At 40.1% G+C, this 13,470-nt stretch overlaps 1 protein-coding gene across 1 annotated transcript in view; it reads right to left on the bottom strand.

Moving 5' to 3' along the window:
- CFAP54 (cilia and flagella associated protein 54) overlaps positions 1-13,470 on the bottom strand; it is a 324,333-nt gene that overhangs the window by 144,880 nt on the left and 165,983 nt on the right. The window contains exons 40-44 of the mRNA XM_052640302.1: positions 10,503-10,655; positions 6,686-6,880; positions 4,485-4,572; positions 3,986-4,195; positions 717-783 (exon numbers count right to left, since the gene is read on the bottom strand). Of these exons, the coding sequence (XP_052496262.1) occupies positions 717-783; positions 3,986-4,195; positions 4,485-4,572; positions 6,686-6,880; positions 10,503-10,655 (713 nt within the window). The remainder of the gene's footprint in view (positions 1-716; positions 784-3,985; positions 4,196-4,484; positions 4,573-6,685; positions 6,881-10,502; positions 10,656-13,470) is intronic.

Below are 13,470 nucleotides of genomic sequence, written 5' to 3'. Positions count from 1 at the left end.
TCATTCCCTCTGCATCCTCGCCTCTCCCACCTCTTCCCTTTGAAGCATTGGCAAGAGGTGTATGGAACATAGGAAAACTAAAAAATCTGGCAATAGACTCCAAGAAACCTGTCTCAAAGATCTTATACACCCAGATTTCATAAGCTATCAGACTCTCTGATACACAGAACAAGGGTTTTCCATCCTTCAAAATAAACAGGACCTCCAAGAGACTGCAGAAGCCCCTGGCTACGTTCCTGAATCTCAGAATGTCTTATATTTTGGATAAAAGCTCCTTTCTTCTTCAGTAAAATCAAACTAAGAACTGCGGACACTCTACTTCTATAGTCTTCAACTTATTTTTGGCTTGAATTATATGGCATATTTTACATCATGCAATTAAGCAAAAGTTTATTTCAGATGAGGCAGGGCAATGCTTTAGACTCAATCAGACTGGCTTCACTGCTCCATGAAGGAAGGACAGGAGACTCAGTTTCCTCATCTGTAAAACTTCTCCATCTATAGTGAACACGAGAAAACTGACTCTGCTGAATACTAAAGGTGAAAACGCCACAGGGGTTCAGTCGTCAAAGGAAAGATGGGCATAGGATATTTAATCAAGGTTCATGTTATTTTCCTAATGTCAGTTTTATGAATGTAATAAACTACTGCATTTTTTAAAATTTTTACTAATTAAATGGCTGTGCTACTACAGAACAACATATATGAAGTGTTACCTGAAACAGAAATGCTGATAAAAGGCAACAATTGGTTCTCTTTTCAACATCCAATGTCTGAATAAATCTAAGTATAAGAAAAAGAAACTGATTCAGAGACAATGTTCCAAGAATATTTTTACATAAATACAACTCTAATACTCATAGATTTTAACTCAAAACTTAAGTAGCCTTTAATTTAATTAAAAATTAAAAGTTTAATTTTTAATTCTAAAAGTGCTACATTCTCATGTAAGATTTAAAACGTTGAAAGACAAAAATAAAATAAAATGAAAATTCACCAATAATGCTACCACCTAAACATGATTACCAGTAACATTTCAGTCACTTTCTTTCTAGATTTCCTTCTACATATAATTATATAGATGCACATTCACATTAAGACTGAAATTATGTAATACATATTTTTATAAATTATTTTACAGAACTTTAATATTTTTATCAGTCACATGTACCAGAATATTAAAATATTCATCTCCATTTGGATTTTTTCCATTGTTGAAACAAACATTGTCATACCTACATTTTTGAGCACTTGTCCTATTACTTCCACTGGATAAATCCCTAGAAGTGGAATTTTGGGGAAAAGGAGGTACACAATTTTAAAGTTTTTTGATGAGCACAAGTAATTAATTTCTTCTCATAGACTGAAACACTGTATTTCCTCACCAGCAGTACATTATGGATCCATTTATGATATTAAATCTTTCCACCAAAGATTGAGGTAACTCTGTGTTTATTACTGTCTCATTGTATGTCTCTTAGTAGAGTCTGAGTTTTCTTTACATGGGTCTTGAAACTCACATTTGTGACTATAAACCACATTACCTTCTCCTAAGTCTTATTTTAACACCAGTGGACTTCACTGTTTTAATAACACCAGTCTGAGTTCAGCTTCTTTGCAAGGTGCTTTGCCTGCTGAGCAGTGGGAGAGAAAAGTTTCTTCTCCTCAGGGAGTCTCCAAGAATAAGCAAAACCCCTGGAGAACCATAAGAGCCTGTGGAAGTCAGATTTCCAGCTGGGTAACCCAGGAAATGACTTTCTGTTGATTGAAAATCACTAAGTAACAGCTTCAGAGGCCCAGAGACCCTAAGGTGTCCTCTGGCAGGAATGCTGGAAGCTGTTCTTTTCAAGCTGGGAGCCTTTCTCAGCTTTTGTGTTCTCTGCTGCCAAGTGCTACTAAGTTATAAACTCAGACTTGTATGGGGACTCATGTGTGTGTATGTGTGTGTGAAAGGAAGAGTTCCTTCTCAGGAGAGCGAAAGAAAAATCAAATGACAGAGTTTTTTAAAGATCTTTGAACGTTTCATACTTTTAAAATGGTAAATCCATACTTCCCTTGCCCAAATGCTAATTTTCTGAAAACAATGTGATCGTAAACTAAGACAAATTACTATTTTTAAAAATTTTCTTTACAGCTCAAAATATTGTGCAGGTATTTTGCCTACCATGCCTTACAATGTAACTACAGAGGTAACGGAAACCTGTACCTCTACTCTCTTCATACTTTTTGTTTTTCACATTAATCAAATATTTAAGATATTTGTGAGTCCTAAGTAGACATAAGGCATTGTGATAAGACTTCCACATATGCCATGTGTGGCAGGCTAAAAAATGGCTGCCCAATGATACCAACATCCTAATTCCCTAAACCTATGCATATGTTGCTCATGTGGCAAAAAAAAAAAAAGGAATTCCCTGGTGGTCCCACAGTTAGGACTCCATGCTTTCATTGCTGAGAGCCCAGGTTCAATCTATGATCTGATCGGGAAACTAAGATCCTTCCAGTTATATGATGCAGTGAAAAAAAAAAAAAAACCTGCAGATGTGATTAAATTAAGGGCCCTGAGATGGGAGGCAAAGTTCTACTGAATTATTCACATGGGTTCAATCTAATCACAATGGTCCTTTAAGAGAAAGATAGGAGGGTCAGAGTCAGAGAAGATGTGAGGATAGAAGCATACTGACAGAAAGGAAGATGAGAGTCTGGGGTCCTGAAGACAGAACATGAAGAATGCAGGAGGCCTCGGGAAGCTGAGACAGGCAATAACAGATTCACCCCCAGAACCTGTGGAGGTAGCTCAGCCCTGCCAACACTTGGATTTTAGGACCTCTTCCCTCCATAACCATAAGACAATAAATCAGTATTGTTTCAGGCCACTGAATTTTGTGGAATTTGTTACACCATCAAGAGGAAATTAATACAGTCTGTGATATGGGCTTAATTATATGCCCCACTGGGTCTTCCCTGGTGGCTCACTGGTAAAGAATCTGCCTGCCAAGACAGGAGACCCGTGTTCAATCCCTGGATCAGGAAGATCCCCTGGAGAAGGAAATAGCAACCCATTCCAGTATTCTTGCCTGGAAAATCCCACAGGCAGAGAAGTCTGGCGGGCTACAGTCCATGGCATTGCAAGGAGTCGGACATGACTGAGCCAGACACATAAGGCCCCCTGCACACCCCAAATTCCTAAGTTGAAATCCTAACCCCTAGTAACCTCAGAATGTGACTAAGAAATGGGGTCTTTAAAGAGGTGATTAGGTTAAAATGAAGTCATTAGGGTAGGCCATCATCCAATATGAGAGGTGTCCTTACAAGAGGAGGAGACTAGGACACAGACACACACGGAAAGGAAGACCATGTGGGAAGAGACTGAGAAGAGAGTTACCTACGAGCAGGGAGAGAGGTCTCAGAAGAAACCACCCTGGCAACACCTTAATCTCAGATGTCAAGACTCCGACATTGCGAGATGGTAAATCTCTCACAGATTGATATTCTGTCACTAGTCAGTAGTAGCAAATGAATACGGTATGTCATGTAATTTCTGTCACCATGGTTTACAGATGAGAATAGTTAGTCTCAGAGAGGATGAGTAACTTGCCAGGGGGCACCCAGAGTTATTAGGAGGCTCTTAAATTAAGCCTTGGTTGGCCTGCCTCCACGCTGTTATTCCTGCTCACCTACCAACTGTTCATCCACTTAGTCATTCATTCAACAAACAGTTACTGAATGCCATCTCCATGCTGGGCACTTGGGATACACTGGTGAACAAAGCAAGGACCTGCGCCCATGCGGTGCTCACATTCCAGAGGTGGCCCTGGTTATAGGAAGAGGAGACGGCCATAAACAAAGTGTATAATAAGCTTATAGGATATGAATGGAGCTGCCCAAAAACCCAATGTGTGGGAGGCACCCTACATGGCCCGGGTGGGTAGCCCACGAAGGAAGGCCCCAGGTCCTACGCAGATGGCTCCAGCGTCATACTCACTGTGCTATCTTTGCTGATATCACCGCTCCCTGCAAACACCCCCAGATGCCGACTTTGGACAGGAGCTCCTCACTGTAGTCTTTGGAACCTAGAGGTGACCGGCCATCAGTGGCATTGGTGAGTGAGCTGCCAAGCTCCTTCCATGTATGGAGCACATCTTCTTTTCTGAAAATTTCATCCAGAGCTTGACTCCAACACTTCAAAGCAGCCCTGAAACAGAAATGGGGCATCAGGCAGCATGAGATCTGTGTTGTTAAACCTCTTTCAAAAAGGATAGAAAATGCATTGAATAAACATTTTCATAAAACTGTTAGAGAAGGGATCTGTGCCATTCATTGCTCATAACCATTTCTCTCCAGTAGCATTTGATGACTAAAACACAGCAACAGAATATTATCCAAGAACTAAAATTTATGAAAGATGGTGCTTTTTTTCATAATAGTTAAACATTTTTCAGGTGAACAGAGTTCTCCCTGTTTTACTGACTCCTATAAGCTACCTTTTCTTCTGTGCAAAGATGAGAAGATTTCCAAGTTCATGCAATGCCTGCACATTAAGACTTCTTTGATTGCTGGTTTGAAGAACATCTGTATTTTTAATCAAGTGAAAGAAAAAAATGTCAGTCTCTGTAAAATATTTCCTTTATATATGCAAGAATATTTTAAATTGCTTTATATCTTGACTGTGTAGATAAGCAAACTTCAAGTTAATAGACCCTCTAAATGTCACACGATATAGCTATAGAGAACAAATGATGTTCTGTTTGAATGTTAGGGAGTAGGAAAGTGGATCTAAGAGGGAGGAAACAAGATTGGATCTAACAGGTAGGAAACGTGAATAAAGTAGATAGAGTAAGAGTGAGGTCAAGATGGTGAAGGAGAAAAAAATCCAGAAAAAGCATACAAGTGAGATTGGACTGGGTATAAAATATAGAAAGGTCATATGTGGCCAGAATATGGTTTGGGGGGAGGTTGAAGAAGCAGTAGTGGTAAGATTACTGAGGCATCTGAGTGCCAAGTGGAAAAATGTGAACACTATTCTACAACGGATAGGAAGACTTGAATGGTTTAGTTTTGATCAGAGGTGTGACAAGAGTGCAGCATATCAGATTCTTCCTTCACCCAAATGCAAAAAAGCACATCTTTATTATCACCTGAATTTGTTGTTGCTTTCTGAGGAATGCATGCATTCCAGGATGTGTAGCCAAAAAAAGAAAAACCCATCTAACAGGGCATTGGTTCCTAATGAGGGTAGCTCTATTGGCTAGTGGGTATTTTAGAAATCTGAGGGAGGAGGCTGTTATTTGTCACAATGGGGCAACTGCTAGTGTTTCCTCAGTGAGGACCTGGCACTGGGGGGCCTGCAATGTACAGAACCTTCCCCCACAGGGAGGAAAAAGATGAGAAACCTGTAAATAATTATCTGAGTCTAACATTTAACTTCATTTTAAACATAGAAAGGGTATTTTTACATGTTTTCAAAATGCTCAGTTTTCCAGAAATGCAATCCATGTAATATTTTTATTTTGTTCAGGATGCTCTACATTTGCCATTTTAGAACATCATGGCATCAAAATTAACAATGCTGATAGTACCTGAGTCACCAATATAATATGCTTGTATCAGTCTGCATTTGCAGCTGTCATTTTCCTATGCATCTTGTATATCTTACATACAGTATATGAGTATCTGATTGATTCTCTGTACCTCTGGCGCCTAAGCTCTCGCTGCAACTGTTGTCGTTTAGTCACTCAGTCGTGTCTGACTCTGCAACCCCATGGACTATAGCCCACCGGATTTCTCTGTGTAATTCTCCATGCAAGGAAACTGGAGTGGGTTGCCATGTCCCTCTCCAGGGGATCTTCCCAACCCAGGGACTGAACCCACATCTCCTGCATTGGCAGGCAGGTTCTTTATCACTGAGCCACCTGGGAAGCCCACCTAAGCTCTTACATATTAACAAATAGATTCTTTTATTATAAAGTGATTTCATTTAATTTATCCTTCAATTTATATTTAGAACTTCATATTTTTTTAATAATGTGTATAGGAAGAGTATATTAATACAAATTTTATTTCAGGTGCTAAAGGGGGAATATTTTCTTTTATAAAAAATGGGGACATTGGATCTACAACATGTTGAATTTATACTGCTGAATTTGTAGAAAAGCCAAATCAAGTGGAAAGACAAAGAAAACGGAACCTTTTGGGGCAAAGCAAAAGCACTTAACAGTGGCCACATCTCAACAAACAGTTCACAGATTCAGTTAAAGTGGGATGAGCGGGAGGGCACTTAGGATCTCGCAATGGTAACAGCTAGCCTGGAGAGACGATCACAGGAGAGGGTTGGCAGCGGCCTGTCTCCTCACTGCTCTGTTACTGCCTACAAGGGTGTGATGAATAGTCTATGTTCAAGCTCTTTCATCCCATTTCTACAAATGATATTTCAGTTACTGTACAGAACAAGGAGCTATATTCAATATCTTGTAATAACCTATAATGTAAAATAATCTAAAAAATATATATACATACATATAACCAAATCACTTTGCTGTACAGATAAAACTAACACAATATTGTAAATCAACTATACGTCAATAAATATATATATTAAAAAAGGTATCATTTCAAGACCAAATGCAATCTCAACAATAATGTGGCAGATCATATTGAAAATGAACATGGAATGAAAAAACCTTACTAATAGTTTCATAATAAGAAGAAATTACGAGTCCAAGTTGTGAGGAGGGAAGCTTGCTCTTCTCCACTGAGCTGAAAACTCGGAAGTGCTCCTGAGAAAGGTCGGGGGGTGTTGGCATGTGCATCTCTTCTATCCCCATGGAAAACTCCACTTTCCCAGCAGCAAATTTTAAATTGTTCACTCCTCCTTTGTCTCCTAAATTCATGGGAAAAGTTTTAAAAGAAGCTTAAAAATGGAGAAAGAAGGGAAGTTTAAGAGGAGGGGAAAAGTAGGAGAAAGAGAAAGGGAGAAGGAAGGGTTTTACATAGAGTTGAGCCTCATTTACAGTTCAAGGGACTCTGTTTCCTTAAACTTCGTGTCTCGAACCATTTCTGAAGAGCCCAGGTGTGTGTCGACGCACTCTACACTCGTGTTACCTCAGAAGGAATAGTACAGAGGGCAGTTTGCTGGAAAGTGAATGCTGAGATAATGCTTTGCTCCTCCTGAGGATTGGGGGGCGGGGGCGGGGGGAGAAGTTGCACAGTTTGAGTTTACTTTTTTAAAAAGAGTTTCCAACATTAAGATGTTAGTTTGCCTCTGGGGCAGAGACCTCTGGGATAGGCGCAATGTACAGGTAGTTCTGATCTAAGGGGAAAGAAAAAGGAAAGAATCTGTGTCTGTGTAAGGTCAGAGAACACACAGGGAAAAGAAAGGGAAAAATATTCTAGGGGAAGGAGTTTAAAACCTGAGAGAGAGAGAGAAGCTAAAATGGATTTAGGTCTACAGCCAAGGACTGGAGATAAACTTCTGAGGGTATCTTAGTATTAATACTAGGTGAAATTCAGAATGAAGTGGTGTAAACCATCCTTAGGAATTGTATCTGCTTTTTTTCAATTCATACCCTTAACCACTGTTAATGTACACCATAAAGATCATACACCATGACCAAATGGGCTTTATCCCAGGGATGCAAGGGTTCTTCAATATCTGCAAATCAATCAATGTAATACATCACATTAACAAATTGAAAAATAAAAGCCATATGATTATCTCAATAGATGCAGAGAAAGCCTTTGACAAAATTCAACATCTATTTATGATAAAAACTCTCCAGAAAGCAGGAACAGAAGGAACATACCTCAACATAATAAAAGCTATATATGACAAACTCACAGCAAACATTATCCTCAATGGTGAAAAATTGAAAGCATTTCCCCTAAAGTCAGGAACAAGACAAGGGTGCTCACTCTCACCACTACTATTCAATATAGCTTTGGAGGTTTTAGCCAGAGCAATCAGAGAAGAAAAAGAAACAAAAGGAATCCAGACAGCAAAAGAAGTAAAACTCTCACTGTGCTTCTTCCAACCCAGCGTTTCTCATGATGTACTCTGCATATAAGTTAAATAAGCAGGGTGACAATATACAGCCTTGACATACTCCTTTTCCTATTTGGAACCAGTCTGTTGTTCCATGTCCAGTTCTAACTGTTGCTTCCTGAACTGCATATAGGTTTCTCAAGAGGCAGGTCAGGTGGTCTGGTATTCCCACCTCTTTCAGAATTTTCCACTCATCATCAGAGAAATGGAAATCAAAACCACAATGAGGTACCATTTCACGCCAGTCAGAATGGCTGCTATCCAAAAGTCTACAAGAAATAAATCCTGGAGAGGGTGTGGAGAAAAGGGAACCCTCTTACACTGTTGGTGGGAATGCAAACTAGTACAGCCACTATGGAGAACAGTGTGGAGATTCCTTAAAAAACTGCAAATAGAACTACTTTATGACCCAGCAATCCCACTGCTGGGCATACACACCAAGGAAACCAGAATTGAAAGAGACACGTGTACCCCAATGTTCATCGCAACACTGTTTATAATAGCCAGGACATGGAAGCAACCTAGATGTCCATCAGCAGACGAATGGATAAGAAAGCTGTGGTACATATACACAATGGAGTATTACTCGCCATTAAAAAGAATACATTTGAATCAGTTCTCATGAGGTGGGTGAAACTGGAGCCTATTATATAGAGTGAAGTAAGCCAGAAAGAAAAACACCAATACAGTATACCAATGCATATATATGGAATTTAGAAAGATGGTAATGATAACCCTGTATGCGGACAGCAAAAGAAACACAGATGTATAGAACAGTCTTTTGGACTCTATGGGAGAGGGAGAGGGTGGGATGATTTGGGAGAATGGCATTGAAACATGTATAATATCATATATGAAATGAATCGCCAGTCCAGGTTCGATGCATGATACAGTATGCTTGGGGCTGGTGCACTGGGGTGACCCAGAGGGATGGTACAGGGAGGGAGGTGGGAGAAGGGTTCAGGATGGGGAACACCTGTACACCCATGGTGGATTCATGTTGATGGATGGCAAAACCAATACAATATTGTAAAGTAATTAGCTTCCAATTAAAATAAACAAACATATTTTAAAAAGACAATATGTTGTGCTTAGTTGCTCAGTTGATTCCCACTTTTTGAGACGCCATGGACTATAAGCCTGCCAGGCTTCTCTGTCCATGGATATTCTCCAGGTGAGAATACTAGAGTGGGTTGCCATGCCCTCCTCCAGGGGATCTTCCACACCGAGGAATCAAACCAAGGTCTCCCGCATTACAGGCAGATTCTTCACCATCTGAGCCACAGGGAAGCTCAAGAACATGATATGGAGGGCTAATTTAATGTAAAGTGTGTCTGTGGACGATACAACCAAAAACTGTGGGTACATATCATAACAAGTGCTTTCTGGGGGGAGAAGGGGAGCAACAATGACACATATATGCATTCATACATATATACATACATAGATACATATATACATAAGTAAACTTCTGTCAGTAGTTGTAAAAAAAACAATTGGTTTAATTTCTAAAACATCCGTTCAGAGAATATTAGCATCTTAGATGTTAAATTTAAATCTATTATTAATAACTTTAAAATACAATTGTTTTAAGTTTATTAATATAAATTTATTTTTATTATTCTGATAAATTTGAACAGTAAGGATTATAAACATAAATTAGGATTTTAGATTACCTAAATGTAGGTAATTTGAGATTTCTTAACCTACATTTGAGCATCCATTTTCTCTCTGAGGTTAAACACTTGAAGCCCTGCTTTGACTGAGTTTACAAATCAATAGATTTTGAGAAGGGAGAAAATAAGTGTAAGGTAACCAAACATAATGAATATCTTTTTTAAAAAGCTAAGAGGAAAATCTATGGTATTAATAAATACCATAGATTTATTAAAATCTATGTATATTAAAATGCATCTATTTGTTTGACATTGATAAAGTAGTGCTTTGGTAAAAGACTGTAGTTAATTCTGTACAAATCAATTAATCTACTGATGAAAATAAAACAAGACTATAGCACCATACTTGCAAAGCAAATAGTAAGGACACAGAGGTATAGAATCAAACATTAACACTGCTTTCGTATTTACTCCACTCAAGGGAGTATACTCAGAAGGCATAAAAGCAGATAAGGGAGGCAGTGCTTTGGTTGGAATCAAGTATGGGAAACAGAGGTGTGATCCACTGGACAAGAAGAAAAAAGCGAAAGGCAGCTGACAGCAGGCATGGAAGTGGGGGAAGGAGGAACCTACTACAGAAGATGATAGACCCACAGGGTGGTACCCTGTGGAAATAAAGAGACAGGAACAAGGAGCAAGTACAGTCAGCCCTCTGTTTCTGGAGATGCAGAGCCATGGATACTAGGCAGGGGGGAGCCGACGGTAAGGGACATGTGCATCCACGGGGGGTCCCAGAACCCATTCCCCACAGGTGCATAGGAACAACTGGAACGACTATATTTCACCTTGTGTCTGTGCGAGAAATAATGAAAGCAACTTTCTGCTGTGCCGGATTGATCTGTTGTGATATTTGGATTTTTCCAAGGTCTCTCTAAAACATCTCAGAGTGTCTGTCACGTCCACAGGCACACAGAGGAGCTCTTTGGCTCTGCTGTATTCTGAAAGGAAAGGGAAGAGTGACGTTAGGAATGAAATGTTGCAGCAAGCCAAGGAGCAGCAAAAGCCTTTCTAATTCAGAGAATTTCTTGGGCCCAAACTAAAGCTGCTAAATTCAAAGCCCCCAGGTCTGTAGCAGGTGTTTCGATGTTCACATCAATTTTTTTTTTTTTTTGGTTTATTTGACAGTTCTTTAAAAAAAATAAAAAAGAACTTAGGAAACTTTTGATTCGTATGAAATGCAAATAACTTTAGATCTTGCCAATTTTCTTTATGAAGCCTCCTACTTTTTCCTTTGCTGATCATAAAAGATGAAATAATCTGCTCCTTTTCAGCAGCCTCTTCAAAGCCAAGGTGCCTTGGGAAAGAGACGAAAGGAGGAAACAAAGAAGCTTGGAGATGGGCAACTGCTCTCTTAAGAGAGGAAAAGACGGCTTTCAAACACTGGAGAAGGCAGAGGAAAAGATGAGGCCATAAACAGGTATGGAACTGAAATGCCATCCTGAAAAGTGGCCAGAAGGGCAGATGTTGGCAGAGCTGCCGTGAGGTCTCTGGAGAGGAAGTGACAGACCCATGAATCAGGCTGCCTACCAGCTGCATATGCCATGAAGCAGGCATGTGGGAGAAGGAAACACGGGCTTCAGACTGAACGACAAACAAATTTACCCCTTCAACGAATTGAACAGGTCAAATAACCCCTGTCAAATCTGAAGACGTGAGAGTCCAGCAACTTGCTAGGGAACAGGGCTGTAACAGCTTAAGAGACACTGACCTTTGCCCTCAAGAAATCCACCCTTTGGCTGAAGTGATGAGGGTGTTTTAACACTGGAGTATGAAAATCACACTTACAGAGTGTCTGGGGACACACCAAAATGATGGAGAGAAAGAAGAGAGATCAGTGCAGGAAGGAAAGGATAAGCAAGAAACAGTTCATGGGGGAAAAGACATGCCAGCTGTGTCTTAGAGAACAGGGAGGATTATCAGGAAGTAAGGGAAGGGGTTTCAGATAGAATGAGAACAGCTGAAGCTGGGACGTCCCTGGAGGTCCACTGGTTAAGACTTCCCCTTCCAGTGCAGGGGTTGAGGGTTCAATCCTCGATCAGGGAACTAAGAGTCCACATGCAAAAAAGCCAAAACTTAAAACAGAAGGATTATCGCAACAAATTCAATAAAGACTTTAAAAAATGGTCCACATTGAAAAATTCTTAAAAAAAAAAAAAAAAAGAATAGCTGGATCTGATTAAGTGTTTATACTATACCAATAACTATTCTAAGTAAACACTGTGATAGTCTTATTGAATTCTAGCAACACTCATAAAAGGTATGTCCCATTATAGCCTCCTTTCACAGATGAGGAGAATCAGGCATAGAGAAGTCTCAGCTTCCCTTGGGTCACAGAACCAGCTTGCACAGGAGAGGGTGGAATCAGGATTAAAAGTGGCAATGCAGGGCACAGTGAGACGACATGGCCAGTCCTTTTGAACCAAGAAGGGTTTCCAGAGGCCTAAAGCCCTCACTGTGTATGTGGCCTTCATCCTCTTTAATGGGCAGCCAAGAAAGCGTTTTGAGTAAGACCCCAGCAGAAGAAGATTCATATTTTAGGAAGCGTGAGCCAGCAGTTGTATGCACAGCAGGCTGCAATAGAACAAGGGTGGTGGCTGAGAGGTTATGAAGTTACAACACCGACATAGTATGATTTGTTTAAGATGGTAGCCGTGGGAACAAGAAAGGGACACAGCGAAAATTCCAATGTTAGAAGTGATTGGAGAATGGTTAATTGGCTACTAGGCGAAGAAAAAAAAAAAGAGTGCAAATTGCTTCTTATCCACCTTTTAGGGCTGATGACCTTGCTTCCTACCTCAATGGGAATAAATGGAAGGAATCCAAATGGATTTCCTGCAAGCCCCTACCCCTAGACCCACACAGCCCCCAGTCCCCGTGCTGTCTACACTGCAGGGTCATCACGCCAGCAATTCTCCTCTCTCCTCCCAGTCACCAGTTTTCCCCTCTGCTGAGTCAACATCCCGTTTTGCTTTTTTTCCTATTTTTAAAAATCATCAAAAATTTTGTGTTCATTGCAGCATTATTTACAGCAGCCAAGATATGGAAACAACTTAAGGGTCCATCAACAAATGAATGGATAGAGAGAATATGTTATTTACCCAATGGAATATTATTCAGAGCCATAAAAAAGAAGGAAACCTTGTCATTTGTGGCAACATGGATGAGCCCTGATCAGACAGAGAAAGGCAAACAGTGAATGATCTCACGTACATTTGGAATCTAAAAAAATCGAACTCAAACAAACAGAGAAGAGAATGGTGGTTGCCAGAGGCAGAGTTGTGGGTGGTCGGCAAAAATGGGTGGAGGTGACCCAAAGGTACAAATGTCAATTAAAAGACAAATAAGTTCTGAAACTGTAAAGTATAGCACAGAGACTATATCTAAATTTCCAAAAAAGAACTTTTTAACCCTTTCTCTTGACCCTTCTTTCCCCTCAAGCCACCATCCTATCTCTCTGCTCCATTTTATAATTAAACTCCCCCAAAAGTTCTATTTTCATTGTTCCCCATTATCTCTTGATGCTGCTGCTGCTAAGTCACTTCAGTCGTGTCTGATTCTGTGCGATCCCATAGATGGCAGCCCACCAGGCTCCCCCGTCCCTGGGATTCTCCAGGCAAGAACGCTGGAGTGGATTGCCATTTCCTTCTCCAATTCTCTCTTAAATCTGCTTAAATCAGACTTTTCTCCCATTATTTCACCCCAAGGATCATCACTAGAATAAATCTAGTGTTCAATCTTTAGGCTTTATCTCAC

This window comes from Budorcas taxicolor, chromosome 5 (assembly GCF_023091745.1).
Source record: "Budorcas taxicolor isolate Tak-1 chromosome 5, Takin1.1, whole genome shotgun sequence".
Classification (NCBI taxonomy): domain Eukaryota; kingdom Metazoa; phylum Chordata; class Mammalia; order Artiodactyla; family Bovidae; genus Budorcas; species Budorcas taxicolor.
Note: the sequence above shows the minus strand (reverse complement) of the source record. Positions and strands in the feature narration are given on the sequence as shown.